Here is a 14,746-nt window from a genome sequence, read left to right on the forward strand (position 1 = left end):
CACATGGAACTGCATGGCTATGGGGAGAGTGGTGGGCAACGGGGTTAGGCAGGATACACAATGAGGTAAGGGACATCGGGGTAGACAGGGAGACTAGGAAGACAGACAGGAGAAGGTGCAAAGAGAACAATACACTTCTAAAAGACAACACAGTTAGGTGTGGTGGTGTCTGCCTGTGATGTCAGCATTTGGGAGGCTGAGTCAACAGAACTGTAAATTACAGGAAAGCCGGGTTACAAAACAAGCTGGAGAGATGGCGCAAAGGTAAAGGTGCCTGCCACCTGACAACCTGAGTTCAACCCCTAGAACCTATATAGTAGACAAAGAGAAGGCTTCACAGGTTGTTCTCTGACCTCCAGATCTGAGCCATGAAAGATACACACACACAAACCAGAACACACCTTGGTTACCGGCTGGCAGTTGAGTCCTTGTGACATGAGCTAGCTTTTGTTCCCCAACCTTCAATCTGTCCTACAAATTACCCTTTACCCAGGTAGTAAGTCTGAGGAGTTTTCTTTCTGTATCTTTACAGACTCAACTTCACTGTATATATCCCAAAGGAAAGTATTTATAGAGTCAAGAGTTCAAAAAAGGACTTTTATTTTTTTGTAAAGGCATTAATAAAAATCTTGACACACTAAGAAAGTCACAGTTCTACAGTTGTGCTCAGTCACAGCTTTGGCAGACTGACTTCCACGCACTCCATTTCCACCGCTGGGTTCCTCAAAGTGTGCTCCTATAAACACACTCCACTGGCGAGTGAGGCACAGAGCCCAGACTGGGAAAACACCGGTGATAACATCACTCAGCCAAGAGTCCGCGAGATGACAGTGAGACTTCTGTTCACCGACACCAACACACCTTCTCTGTGGGAGAGAGCTGAACCTGAATTTGAAAGAAAAGAGTCTAGGCAGTCATACATAAACAAAAGAACAAAGGCAACGCTGTGAGTTCAACAAGGTCAGTTCTACAAGACCTAGTTCCAGGACAGACTCCAAAGCTACAGCAAAACCTCCCCTTGAAAAACCAATAAACAAACAGCTTCCATTTCAGAGCTGTTTCCTGCCACGGTGGTTGGTAATCTTAGACTAACCCTCTAAAATGGTAACTAAGCCCCCAGTTAAAAGTCTTCATTTATAAGAGTTGCCTTGGACATGCTGTCTCTTCACAACAACAGAACAGTAATTAAGACAATAGAAAATGCCATATATTGCACACTGCATATTTATTAAAGTGTGGGTGTGTGTGGGGTGTCCTGGAGAGGTGGCTCAGTGGTTAAAACACTCACTTACTGCTCTTGTTAGAAGAATCAAGCAACTTACAACCACTTGTATATAACTCTAGTTTCATGGGAGCCAATGCACTTGTCTAGCCTCGAGGGCACCAGGCATGCACATGGTACATAAGCATACATGTAGGCAAAACCTCCATATACACAAAAAAGCTTAATTTAAAAAGTACACGTGTGCCGGGCGGTGGTGGCGCACGCCTTTAATCCCAGCACTCAGGAGGAAGAGACAGGCGGATCTCTGGGAGTTCGAGGCCAGCCTGGTCTACAAGAGCTAGTTCCGGGACAGGCTCCAAAGCTACAGAGAAACCCTGTCTCGAAAAAAAACCAAAAAAATAAAAAAAAAAAAAGTACATGTGTGACTGGTGATATGACTCAGTGGCAGAATATTTGCTTACTATGTGTGTGAAGCCATGGATTCAATCCCTAATGCCCCCTCCAAAACAACAACAACAACAAAAACAAAACAAAACCCAAAAACCCAAACAGCCAAGCCCAACTGGCCAATGACACTGCAATTATCCTCACACCCTAAACCAGATTCTAAACTAGGTGTGATACTGTGTATCTATATTCCCCGCACTACAGAGACTGAGGCTAGACAATATGGACTTGAAGGATCTTTTCTCATAAAAGCATGGCTTGCCCACATAACCAAAGCAACCAAATATTTGGGAGGTAACACTCTGACACCATGAGAATTTCATGAAGTGAGGATAGTTTGATATTTAATCTAATTTTGCCAGTGTTTCATGGGGCTGGAGAGAGGGCTCAGCAGTTAAGAACACTTGCTATATTTCTACACAACCCAAGTTCAGTTTCAGCACCATGTCAAGCAGCTGACAACTACATGTAACTCAAGTTCCAGGGGATCTAACACCCTCCTCTAGCCTCCATGCACCCACACATATTTGGCAGAAACACACAGAGTTTTAAAAAATAAAATGTCTTCAGTATAGTTTTATATAAACTTTTTGACATTTTAATTTTTAAATGTTCAAATCACTCATTTCCCACATAATGAAAGTTATGCAAAAGTTAAGATTAACTCTTACAATAATAACAGACTTACTGCTTAATTTGCATGTGAGCACTTCCCTTCTTTTTTATTTTGTCTGAAACCCTGTAAAAAGAGCAAATAAAAAGCTGAAAGCACAGGACACACCCTAGACAAATGTGTGAGTGAACATTTCAAGCCTAGTCTAATGGTAAGCACAGGGTGGGGGTGCAGAGAAAGGAGGATCAGCAGTTCAGGACCGGCTTCAGTTACACAGGGAGTCTAAAGCCGGCCTCCTGCTGGGTGTAGTAACCCACACCTTTAAATTCAGCACTCAGAAAATAGAGGGATCTCTGTGAGTTCAAGGCTAGTCCGGTCTCTCATTTTAAAAACAAAACAGAAAATAAAACAAAACTCCTTAAGCCCAACAAAGTGAAACACACCTGCTGATCCCAGTGTTCAGGGTCTTGACTTCAAGGCCATCCTGGGCCAGTGCGAGGCTAAACTATATAGTAAGATCCTGCCACAAAACACCATGAGAGTGGGAATATAGCTAGGTGCTAGAGTATTTGCCTAATGTGCAAGAAGGCACTTGGTTTGATCTCCAGCACTACAAGAACAACCAAATGAACAATCTGTTTCACATGAGATGCTGTACTAATTTTATTTAATAGAATACCATCAGAAAATAAGTTTATAGTATTCTAGTATGCTTTAACAGTGACTGAGCCAAGCCTGGCATGGTGGCACACACCTCTAACCCCAGCAACTGGAAGCTAAGGCAGGAGAACTGCTACAATTTGGAGGCCAGCCTAGGCTATATAGTGATTCAGAAGCTTGGACCACAGAGTGGGACCCTGCAAAACAAACAAACACACAACCCCAAACAACAGAAACAAATCACAAAGTAAACACTAAGCTGCAGTTAAGTTTTTCTTCCTTTATAACCAGTGATCCTCCTGACCCCAATGATGTACATCTATCTCACTCACTCACTAAAGCTGAGGGTGTAGCTCAGTAGGACAGCACTTGTCTGCCATGTGAAATGTCCTATAGTCTGCAACCCAGCCAGCAATCATTAAATACCAAAACTCACTAAACAAAAGGGCTAAAGTTCAAGAAAATAAGTTCTCAAACATTTTATTGTTTTTCCTGGTTAGACTAGCACAAATACCCTCCTTTGTTACATAAATGCCATCTACATTTATCTATATGTGCTCTAAATTCACATCCAAAGTCACGAGATGTACTGAAAAGTGATGTTTCCAATGAAGACCACCGAGCCCATTTATGTTACTGCAATAACAACTCTCACTCATTCTCATTCTGCTTTGATTTCTACAAGACTGAAGAGGTGAGCATAGTCACTAACAGCAGAATGGATAAACAGATCACTTTCCTATTTATATAATGCAAGGTAACACAGCTACAACTATACACAAGAATGTAGATTAAGCTTACCAACAAAATGCTCAACTTCACAAAATGAACAGGCTGGGATTCAGCTCAGTGGTAGGGTTTGCCCAGCATGTGCAAGGCCCGGAACGTGATGATATCTAGCACTCAGAAAATCCAGCCACAAGAGTCTGTGTAAGAACCCATCCACAGCAGTACAAATACATCCAGGCGTGACAGTGCACACATGCAGGCCCGGATCCTCAGGAGGCTAAGGACATTATACGAACCCAGGAGTTCGAGACCAGCCTGAGGGATACAATAAGCTCCAATCCACAAAGAAAAACAAAACTTATTATCCTCAAAGCAGAAAAACTGAAATTGAAAACTACCTTAGGTGTCACTTAAATTCTAGCTTTCTGAGTGGCAGAACTGCAGTGTGCACTGCCATTAAAGAAGTTTGAAATGAGCCAGGTCGTGTCAAATGCCTTTAATCCCAGCTCTAGGGAGGCAAAAGGAGATCTGAGTTCAAGGCCAGCCTGGTCTACAAAGAGAGTTCCAGGACAGCCAGGGCTACACAGAGAAACCCTGCCTCAAAAAAAGGTAAAAAAAAAAAAAAAAAGAACAAAAAAGACCCCCGCACATAAAAATCAGAAGTTTGAAATCAACTCCAGCCATGCTCAGGAAGGCGCTGAAAGAGGACTGTCAGTTCTTACACTCTAAGCAGTCCTACAGCTACAAAACTACCTTAACTTTTAGTCTCCACAAATGAAACTGGTTGTAGTCACCCAGGATCCGGCTCTAGGTACAGAAGTCGTACAACTGCGAAGAGCACACACATCAAGAAAGTTCCAGGCAATCCTTACCATGTAGTAGCCAGTATGGTAGCCACTCATGTACCAAGAGATCAGCATACTTCCCAGGGCATCAGTGTCGTCCATACAGTCTGGAGATATGGGAGGGGGTGGAGGAATTATCTAGAAATGGAAAAGAATCCAATTGGAAAATATTGAAATACAGGAATTCATTTTACACAGAGATAGTGGATATTAACTGCATCTATTTCTACACCCCATAAGATGACTTCTATTTAATTTTTTAAAATTCTAGCACTAGACACCAGCCATAATAGTAAAAGATCAACAAGTTTAACAAAGATCAGAAACAGTTCACACAATAAATATGCTTAGATTATTTTTGTTCCATTATGAAGCTGTGCATAGGAGACAAAACATAGGTACTTAGCTTTTCCACAAGTTATGCACACATGCATGCATGCGCGCGCACACACACAGAGACACAAACACAGCACCACTACCACACACCCCACACAGCATTCTCAAGGCCACTGCAAGGAACAATTTGAGGTAGAACATCTGCCCAAATCCCACCCAAATACAGGGTGTTCAAAAGTATCTTTTTAACTACTAGTTAATATCTTAAAAAAACCAAAAAACATTAAAACTCTGTTAGGGCCAGTTGGTGCATGCCTTTACTTCTAGCACTAGGGAGTTCAAGGCCAGCCTGGTCTACAGAGCAAGTTCCAAGATAGCCAGGGCTGCTATACAGAGAAGCCATATCTCAGAAAACAAACAAAAAAACAAAGGGAAAAAAACCTCCATTAGGGAAAACAAAAGACAGAAAACACATACACGCACACCAACCAAAACCACCCACAAGCACAAAGCAACAACGAAAGAGATCTACCACGAGAAATTACAGGGCTAGAAGCTAGCATCCAAGTACTTCAGGAGGCACACAATCTCTTATGTATGGTGAGGAGGCACAGTCCTTTCTAACAGTAGCTACCACCTCAGATTGGATACCAACTACTGCAGGAAACACAACAGAGCGTGGAGAAGAGACTGGGAGACCACTGGGTCTGAGTAACAGAGGGGCCTTCAAATCTAAGATCTGAGGTTTAAGTTTTTACCTGCTAGAATCTAACCTTGGGGGTAGCCTAAGGTAACATACTCCAGTTCCCTATGTTTTACAAAACTCCAAACTGCATATAAAAGCTGTTTAACCTAAACTCTTTTTTACTTACTGGTGGTCCTGAAGGGAATGGAGGCATCCAACACGGCAAGAAGGGAGGAGGGGGCGGGGGCGGCGGTGGTGGGCCATTGAATCTTAGACCTGGCTATAAAGAATATTTCAAAGAAAGTTAATATTTTAAAGGAAAATTCCTTCCTTCACTGAAAGGAGGAGTATTAGAAAACAAAGTAATAAAAACAGGAAGTGAGAGATGGCACAGCAGTTCAAAGCACTTGTATCCACACGCACAAACCTACACGCAGATAACACACACATACACAGAAGTAACTAAATGGTAGCCTCTACGTTCTTTTCATTTCTTTTCTCTACACATTTAGTAAGTAAAATCACAGTAAAGATTTGTAACTGCCTAACAAATAAAAGACAATGTATTTACCAAGATAATTTCATCTTAAGGTGATAGTCTTCCCCCACTATCACATAACAGTTCTGTAGTTATCCTATTACTGGGTCTACACAATGGTTCAGCAGAGAAAGGGCCTAAGTTTGATTCCCCAGGCCCACCGGGAGGAAGAGAACCAAGTCCCACTGCCTGTCCTCTAACCTCCGTATGTACACGGTACCCGCCCAAATGGGAAAATGTTTAAAAACAAAACAAGTTTTGGAGGTTCTATTACTTATATAATCTAATTTAAAGTACACTGTAAAAAAAAAATACCAAAAAGTGGGCTGGAGAGACGGCTCAGAGGGTAAGAGCATTGCCTGCTCTTCCAAAGGTCCTGAGTTCAATTCCCAGCAACCACATGGTGGCTCACAACCATCTGTAATGAGGTCTGGTGCCCTCTTCTGGCCTGCAGGCATACACACAGACAGAATATTTTATACATAATAATAAAAAAAAAGACCAAAAAGACAAGGTATACATTAAGAGATTTGATCATTTCAGATTAGAAAACTTAGAAAATCCTTTGTTGTTTTTTAAATTTTCTAAAACATAATTTATTTAGCTGTGCATGTGTGCGTGAGTGAGCATGTGCCATGATGCTCATGTGGAACTTAGAGACAACCTATGCAACTTGCTTCCCTCCGGCGAGTAGAGCTCAGGTTAGCAGGCTTGTGGCAGATGTCATCACCCCCTGAACTGCCCTCTGTCCCTTGTTTTCATTTTAGGCTCTAGTTTTGGTTTTTCTTTTCTTTTTTTTTTTAAATCTGCATCACTAGGTAGCCCAGACTAGTTCCTAATTCAGTAGTCCTCTCCTCCAGCCTCTCCAGGTGAGAGCTGACAGGTGTACTGCTATGCTCATCTCTCAGAGAAAATCTTAAGGAAAAGTGTTAAATCATATTTGATTTTTATAAATTATTATCTGGGGTTAGCGATGACGATCTGGCTGGTAGAGTACATGCCACACAAGCAAGAAACCTGAGTATGGGTCCCCAGCACCCGCACAGCAGAACCAGACAAGGCAGCACACAACTATAATCCCAGCACTGGGGAGGCAGAGGCAGGATCCCTAGGACTCTCTGGCCAGTCATTCTAGCTGAATCAACAAGCCCCAAGTTCCCTGCCACACTCTCTTCCAGAAAACAGGGTGGAGAGGGATTGAGAATGATACTCAGTGTAGAGTTCTGGCTACCATAGGCACAAGTACCCACATACAACATGCATATATACAAACATGCATACACACACATGAATTATCTAAATACCATATTCTCTGAGGAAAAATACAACCGTTTGGTACAAAAGAACCAGCTAATGAAGGTTCTAGCCATAACCTAGCCTATAATAAAATTCTTTTTAAAGTTGACTTCTACTAGTTACAACCAAAGAACCATAAGAAGAGTGTTTCCACTTTTTTTTTTAATGCTGTAATATGAACTGGGACAAACTAGGTGTGGTAGATGATACACCCCTGTAATCCCACAGCATTTAGCAGGTGGAGGTGCAAGAATCTGACATTTAAGGCCATCTTCAGCTGTGAGAGACCAGGACTCAAAACAACAACAAAAACAAAAACAAACAAAAAACCTCAAAAAACAAAACAGAGAGCAAACAACAATAAAAACTGGGAGCTACTTGAGATCATGCCCATATTATATATGAATCCTATAGGACTCTTTTGATTACCATAAATGTAATCAAAAGCACGTTAGAAAGGAAAGTACACTAGTTAGCAGTCTACTACCCCATGGCAATCTGAAGACTCTTAACTCCACTATTACCTTTCCTTTTTTTTTATAGATTCTGGCCTGAAAAAAGTAGAGTTTCATATGAAAGCTATAAATTACTTAATGGAAGAGTTAGTGTTCCAACATGAAAAGTTACCTTTCCTGGTCCCAGTCCTGACCCTGGCATTGGGGGTGGTGGCGGGAGAAATGAAGTCCACGGCGCAGCTTTGGACTTGCTCTGTGGTTTACTTCTGAGAGATCTGGAGGAGTTTTCACTTTCGTCTGTTGAAGCTGGGCTTTCATTCTTTAAAAGGAAGAAACATTTTTGTTATGTGTACGGCCCTGGTGTTTCTTTCTTAGCTAAAAGACAATGAACAGAGAACAAGGGAGGATGGGGAAGAATGTTGTCTAACGCCTTAGTGGGTCAAAATGAGAACTGATTATAAGGCTTTTTCCTTATTCAGTCTCTGTTTCGGGAACAGACATATCCATGACCTTACCTCGTGAGTGCTCTGTCCTGTATTATTAGCTACTTCACAGGTTGGGGAAAGGAGATCAGACAGGTTTTGTTCCTCTCTGTTTCCATATCCAGTATAAACCACAACACAGGTTTCTCTCTTAAAATCAATAGAAGAAATGGTAGCTGGGTAAATGCAGCCGTCTTCTGACCAAACGGCAGAACATTTGTCGCCGACTTTCCACTACAAAAGAAACGAAAGATGCAGACATCTACATGTTACTTCTTTTGACAAGAACAAACCATAATCCAGCTTTCCAGCTGCAATTCCAACCCTCCCATCTACTTAATTACGGACCCCACTCAGTCCCCTGCATCTTCTCTTGCCAGTATGACGAATGGCTGTAATGGCCTCTACCGCCCAATCTGTCATGAAGAACAAAACAGACCACAAGTGTATGACACATCCACCACTCAGGACAGAAAAAAAGCAGGAGTTCATCTAACATCAACACCCTTTCTCTGTGGTAAAAATGAACTGACTAATGAGGCGTCAAAATATTTATTCTAAAAAAAAAGCTAAAACAAACAAACAATGTCACCTCATCTACAGGGCTTTGTTCTGACAGTGTGGGTTTGATGCTGGGACACCCAAGGCTGGGTGTGTACAAGGTGCTTTACAACTGGACTATACTCCCACCTCAGACCCTGCTTTTACATTAGCAGACCTAGTTACCCAAAACTTTTGTTTTCCCATAATAGTTTTTGGACTGTTGAACGCTGGGGGGAGGAGGAGATAGAGTTACTCATCAACTACACAGCATATACCCAGAATGCAGTAAGCTATGGATTTAATACCCAGAATCACAGGAGAAAAATATATCCATGCCGGGCGATGGTGGCGCACACCTTTAATCCCAGCACTCGGGAGGCAGAGGCAGGCGGATCTCTGTGAGTTCGAGACCAGCCTGGTCTACAGAGCTAGTTCCAGGACAGGATCCAAAGCCACAGAGAAACCCTGTCTCGAAAAACCAAAATATATATATATATATATATATATATATATATATATATATATATATATATCCATGCATACCTGTGTATACACGTGCCTGCGTGTGTGTGTGTGTGTGTGTGTGTGTTTGAGAGAGATCTCGCCATCTTGATCACCTTAAGAAAGCAATACTGGTGACTCTGCTTATAGCTCTCATTCACTCTAAAATAGCGCCATCCACCCTTTCCCCCAGGTTGAGCAAGACCTTGTTTAAATAAACACACAACCTGTTTCAAGGGAGCTGTGGCATTCTTCTTTTGGTTTTTATTCTTCTTAGGGGGTTTTCTTCTAGCTGTGACTTTTGGCTTATCTGAAGTTTCGCAAATGTCGCCATTCTTCAGCGCATGCTATGGAAACAGTAACAGAAATAAAAGCACATGTTATGGAGGGACACGTTGTTAGAAAGTCGCCATAATCGTTACACTCTAAGACGGTCTCACAGTCCAGTCACGTAAGAAAGTCCCAAGTTACTCAGGCCCCCCCACCACACAAAATGTATGAAATGAGAAAATGAAGAAGAGTGATTAAACATTTCATACCTTAAAGGAAGCCACAGCTTTATCATAAGCTTTTATCAATGCTGTATCATCCCAAATATCAGAATCATCACTCTGAAGTGAAAAAAGAATACAAATAATTTATGGACAGTTAAGATTTAATTAAAAATATATAGTAGGAGCCAGGCAGTGGTGGTGCACGCCTTTAATCCTAGCACTTGGGAGGCAGAGACAGGCGGATGTCTGTGAGTTCAAGGCCAACCTGATCTACAAGAGCTAATTCCAGAGCATGCTCCAAAGCTACAGAGAAACCCTGTCTCAAAAACAAAAAACAAACAAGCAAAAAAAAAAGGGGGGGAAGAACCAGACCACCCAGTGTACACTGAGGCCAAAAGTCAAAGTTTTCCTTTAGGAAATGAACTGCTGGGCTGTCCCCAAGAGAAGAGAATGATGGTGCAGCACTGCCGAATGCTGCCTTGAATTCTCTTCTCCCACCCTACACTGCAGGCAGCGATCACACTTAGCATATGAAGACTGAGCTCCTAATATTTTAAACTTTTTTTAGATGGAGCGTGTTCTATTTCCCACGCTAGCCTCAACCTCACAATCCTCCCTCGGCCTCTCAAGTAGCTGGGACTGGTCACGGGGACGGCCCATCAACCTGGCTCTGATTTAACCCTCATGCTTAAAAGTGTTTATTTTAGGGGCTGGAGAGATGGCTCAGAGGTTAAGAGTACTGACTGCTCTTCCAGAGGTCCTGAGTTCAATTCCCAGCAACCACATGATGGCTCACAACCATCTGTAATGAGATCTGGCGCCCTCTTCTGGTGTGTGGGAAGCAGAATGTTGTACACATAATAAATAAATAAATTAAAAAAAAAAAAGTGTTTATTTTACTCTCACAGAGTCCCGCTGTAGTTTAGGCTGGCCTCGAGTTCACTCTGTCAGTAAGGCTTATCCTGAACTCCTGACCCTGCTGCCTCCATCTCCCAAGGGCTTGTGACTGTAACATGCACCACGAAGCCTGGCTCTGATCTTCCGTCTCACCCACTTGAAACACTAGAAGCCTTTCTCGTCTTCCCCGCCTCAGCGCATTGCAATAGGTAGCAACTTTTCAGCTACGCAGGGCACTTCAGTTACCCTTCTCTCTCAAATTCTCTTATCCACAGTTACCCGCGAAACTAGGTCCTTCTAATGACAAGACTGTATCTAGTCTAAACTCACGCTAACATCTGGATGGTAACCTAAATTTGAAACATTTCAATGACTCCTAACTGGTTTCATTGCTTCCGCCAGCCGGTCCCTGTTCCCGCACATCCCTCACAAGCTCCCAGGACCAAAGCGTGGCTCAGAGCTACTCAGGAGCCAGAGCCGCACCGGAAGCCTCCTGCGGAGGGGTAGCAGCAAGGGGCCCGAGCGCGCACCGGCTCGGTCCCGGCCGGCATTCCGAGCTCATTCGCCGCTAGCGCCGGGGTGCGCCGCCACCCGCGACCTCACCTGGCCGGTGCCACGCCGGAAGAGCACCGAGTCTTCCTGTTCCGAGACCGCGCCGCCGCTGCCCATCGCCATGGCGAGCCACCACGGACGCTGCCGGCTCGCCCACTGACGACTTCCGTCGCAAGGGGCTTCTGGGACCGGAAGTGCACGGTGGCCGGGAGGCAACGAGAGATGCTCCGCGCGTTTTAGGCGAATGGCTAATCGGCTTCCCACTCCTGTCACGGCTCTCTCGTCTTTCTTCCTTTCGCTTTCTTCTAGCTCTTTCTCTTCTTTTCCCCTCTCTTCTTCCAACTTATTTTCTTTCCTCCCCCTCCTTTTTCGTTTTTCAAGTCAGAGTCCCACACTTGTAGCTCAGCCTCGCCTTATAGCCCGTGCTGAGCCGGCCGGTGGTGGCGCACGCCTTTAATCTCAGCCCTTGGGAGGCAGAGGCAGGTGGATCTCCGTGAGTTCGAGGCCAGCCTGGTTTACAGAGTGAGTTCCAGGAAAGGCTCCAAAGCTACACAGGGAAACCCTGTCTAGAAAAACCAAAATAAATAAATGAATAAATATAGCCTATGCTGGTCTTTACTATCTCAGCTTCCCGAGTTTGCGGATTACAGATTCTGTCAAATTTGTTTTCCTTTTTAAACAATAGTTTTACTATTTAGTATTAACAATGGCACGTAACCCGATAGAGCTGCACAATAAAGGCATTGTTACGGTCCAAAAGAAGCCCCCAAGAGAAGACCAAGAATCACGTATGTAATAAACAAGAGCGCTGTATTAATTCCAGCGTTGGGGTGGCTCATGGCGACCCCCCCCCAAGAAGGTTGCAAGCTCCTTTTAAGCAGAGTTAGAGGAAATCCAAGGAGGAGGGATTAATCTGGTACTGATTGGTGGAGAAAAGTTAGTCTCGGGGCTGATTGGGGTCCTAGTGGTAGGGACCTTTCAACAGCAGGGTAGGGAAAGCTATTTGCTGAGACAGCAGAAGGCCAAGGGGGCGCCCGGTGATTGGTTGCCCCTCAGCTGTGTTCCCACCTCCTACCCCCGCCCCCAGAACTGTTTGCTCACCTCCAGCCACCTCCAGTAAACCTAAACTAAGGCCTGGTCCTGGCAGGGGCTGTTAGAAACCTGTCATGGCTCTGGTCTCTATCAGGGCTACTAGGAGTGCCTGTCAAGGCTCTGGTTTGACCCCCCCCACACACACACCCTTTCAGGCATCCTCTGCTTGTTGGTTCTTGATGCACACAACACATAACTGTATCAGGTGATGGATTGGTGGTATAGGGCTTTCCATTGCAGTGTTACCATTTCATAACGGGTCCCAGGTGAGGGGCTGACCATTTCCTTGGTCTGGTGTGACTGATAAGTTCTTGGGCCTGGTTTTCCTGATAGGATTTTTTTTTTTTTTTTTTTTTTTTTGGGTTTTTCGAGACAGGGTTTCTCTGTGGTTTTGGAGCCTGTCCTGGAACTAGCTCTTGTATCTGATAGGATTTTGATATACACTTGTGACCCCATAGTTAGTTTCCCCTCTCTCTCTCTCTCTCTCTCTCTCTCTCCCTCCCTCTCTCTCTCCCCCTTCCCCTTCCTTCCTTAATTTTTGAGACAGGGTATCTCTGGAGCTTTGGAGCCTGTCCTGGAACTAACTCTTGTAGACCAGGGTGGCCTCGAATTCACAGAGATCTGCCTAGTTCTGGCTCCCAAGTGCTGGGATTAAAGGCGTGTGCCACCCATAGTTTCAATCCCAGAAAATTTACAGATTGACTCCCATCAAATTTACATTTTCGACTCTCAGGAATAAGTCACTTACCAGTCTGTACTGGATGGTTCCCAACAGATGGTGCATGGTGTACCCAGAGGCTGCGGTCAACCTCCCCCTAATGGAGTCAGAAACTACTTGCAGGATGGAGTTTCCAGAGGCAAGCAGGTATGAGTTGAGGGCCAGCCTGGTCTACATATAGGAAGTTCTAGGCCAGTCAGAGGTCCACAGTGAGACCCTGTCTCAAAGTAAAATGGAGCCTCCCAGGACAGGGGACAGCCCGGCAATAACAAACATATTTTATATAATATGGGACAACTTAGAATAGGGCATAGCCAATAGGGCAACCCAGTAGTGCCCAATGAGATTTCTGGGCTTTTTGTCCCAGAATAAAAACATTGGAGCAAGGACACCAATAATGATGGTCATAGACAGCATTTGTTAAGAATGAATGCTCCCAGCTGTACAAGCAGGCAAAATATCTGGGAAAGGTACCCTAGTGCCCTGTGACAATCCCCAGGCCTCTTTCTGAGGAGCTCAAAGATGATCAGTCTTCTACAAATTCTATGCTAATGAGGACATAGCCCCTGCCCAAGAAGGACCATAAATCCCCCTTTATCAATTGGCTGGAGAGGAGGCTTTGGTTCCCCTGTAATAGGAGCTGGGATCCTTATATCATAAGGATTTAAAAATATCATAGCCAAAAGGTAGAAATTTTATAAGACTAAAAACATGATGTTTAAGCAAGAGTAATACAATACCACCAATGTCTCCAGAAAGGGCCAGAGTCAGAAAATCCATCTCCATGCTTGTCCTAGGTTGTGTACTACATGCTCGTGCAGCTTGCTCTTTGGGGTATCAGCCCCCAAAAGAGGAAGTGGTGACGTGGAGAGCAGTGAAACTTTCACACATTCATGGTGGGATTGTAAAATGTCTCGGTTATTGAAACCAAACTAAAACAACAAAATACAACACGAAAGTTGTGTGGGAACTATCAGATGGCCTAGCTGATTAAGGCACTTGCCACCGAGCTGAGTTAAATTCCCTTAGAGCTCCATGGTGGATGGTGAGAAATGGCTCCCCTGTGTTGTTCTCTCATCTCTATGTGCCTCTGTACCTCGCATATACATGCTAAATAGATACTCAAAATGTAAGAAAATTTATAATAGACAAAAACTTAAAGATCCACTTTAGGCTAGCATTGTGGCCGATGGGGGAGGTCCTTCTGTTTATTGTGTTACTTTTATTGGCTGATGAATAAAGAGTTTTTGGACAATGGACAGGCAGATTAAAGCTAGGCAGGAATTCCAAAAAGACAGAGAGATGACAGAGTCAGGGAGAGACCATGTAGCTGCCAGGGAAGCAAGCTATGAGGTAAAGTATAAACTAATAGAAATGGGTTAATTGATAGTTAGAGCTAGCCAGGAGGAAGCCTAAGCCATTGGCCAAACAATTGTAACTGATACTAAGCCTCTGAGTGGTTACTTGGAAACAGGTGGGCAGAGAGAAACTGGTCCAGTGGGAGACAGGTGAGAGGGAGAAAAGTCTCCATTCTATACATACAAATACTAAATAAGTATTTAAACTTATTTAATACTAAATAAGTATTTAAACATTTAAGAAAATTTTTAACAGACAAAAACTTGAAGATCTATGTTA

General features: G+C 43.7%; 1 protein-coding gene across 4 annotated transcripts; it reads right to left on the reverse strand.

The window, feature by feature from the left end:
* Window positions 1-583: 583 nt before the first annotated feature.
* On the reverse strand, window positions 584-11,475 carry LOC142851967 (survival motor neuron protein). Of its 4 annotated transcripts, none has more exons than XM_075976217.1 (9): window positions 11,350-11,475; window positions 9,895-9,966; window positions 9,583-9,702; window positions 8,345-8,545; window positions 8,002-8,148; window positions 5,728-5,820; window positions 4,547-4,657; window positions 2,361-2,411; window positions 584-866 (listed from the first exon to the last, which is right to left on the reverse strand). In XM_075976217.1, the coding sequence occupies exons 1-8, from the start codon at window positions 11,419-11,421 to the stop codon at window positions 2,364-2,366; spliced, it is 864 nt and encodes a 287-aa protein (XP_075832332.1). In that variant the 5' UTR covers window positions 11,422-11,475; the 3' UTR covers window positions 584-866; window positions 2,361-2,363. The 4 variants fall into 4 exon arrangements, with proteins under 4 accessions (XP_075832332.1, XP_075832331.1, XP_075832334.1 ...); XM_075976216.1 differs by having other exon boundaries at window positions 584-885; XM_075976219.1 differs by having other exon boundaries at window positions 584-885; window positions 11,230-11,363.
* Window positions 11,476-14,746: the final 3,271 nt, after the last annotated feature.

The sequence above is a fragment of the Microtus pennsylvanicus genome, chromosome 6 (genome assembly GCF_037038515.1).
Source record: "Microtus pennsylvanicus isolate mMicPen1 chromosome 6, mMicPen1.hap1, whole genome shotgun sequence".
Classification (NCBI taxonomy): domain Eukaryota; kingdom Metazoa; phylum Chordata; class Mammalia; order Rodentia; family Cricetidae; genus Microtus; species Microtus pennsylvanicus.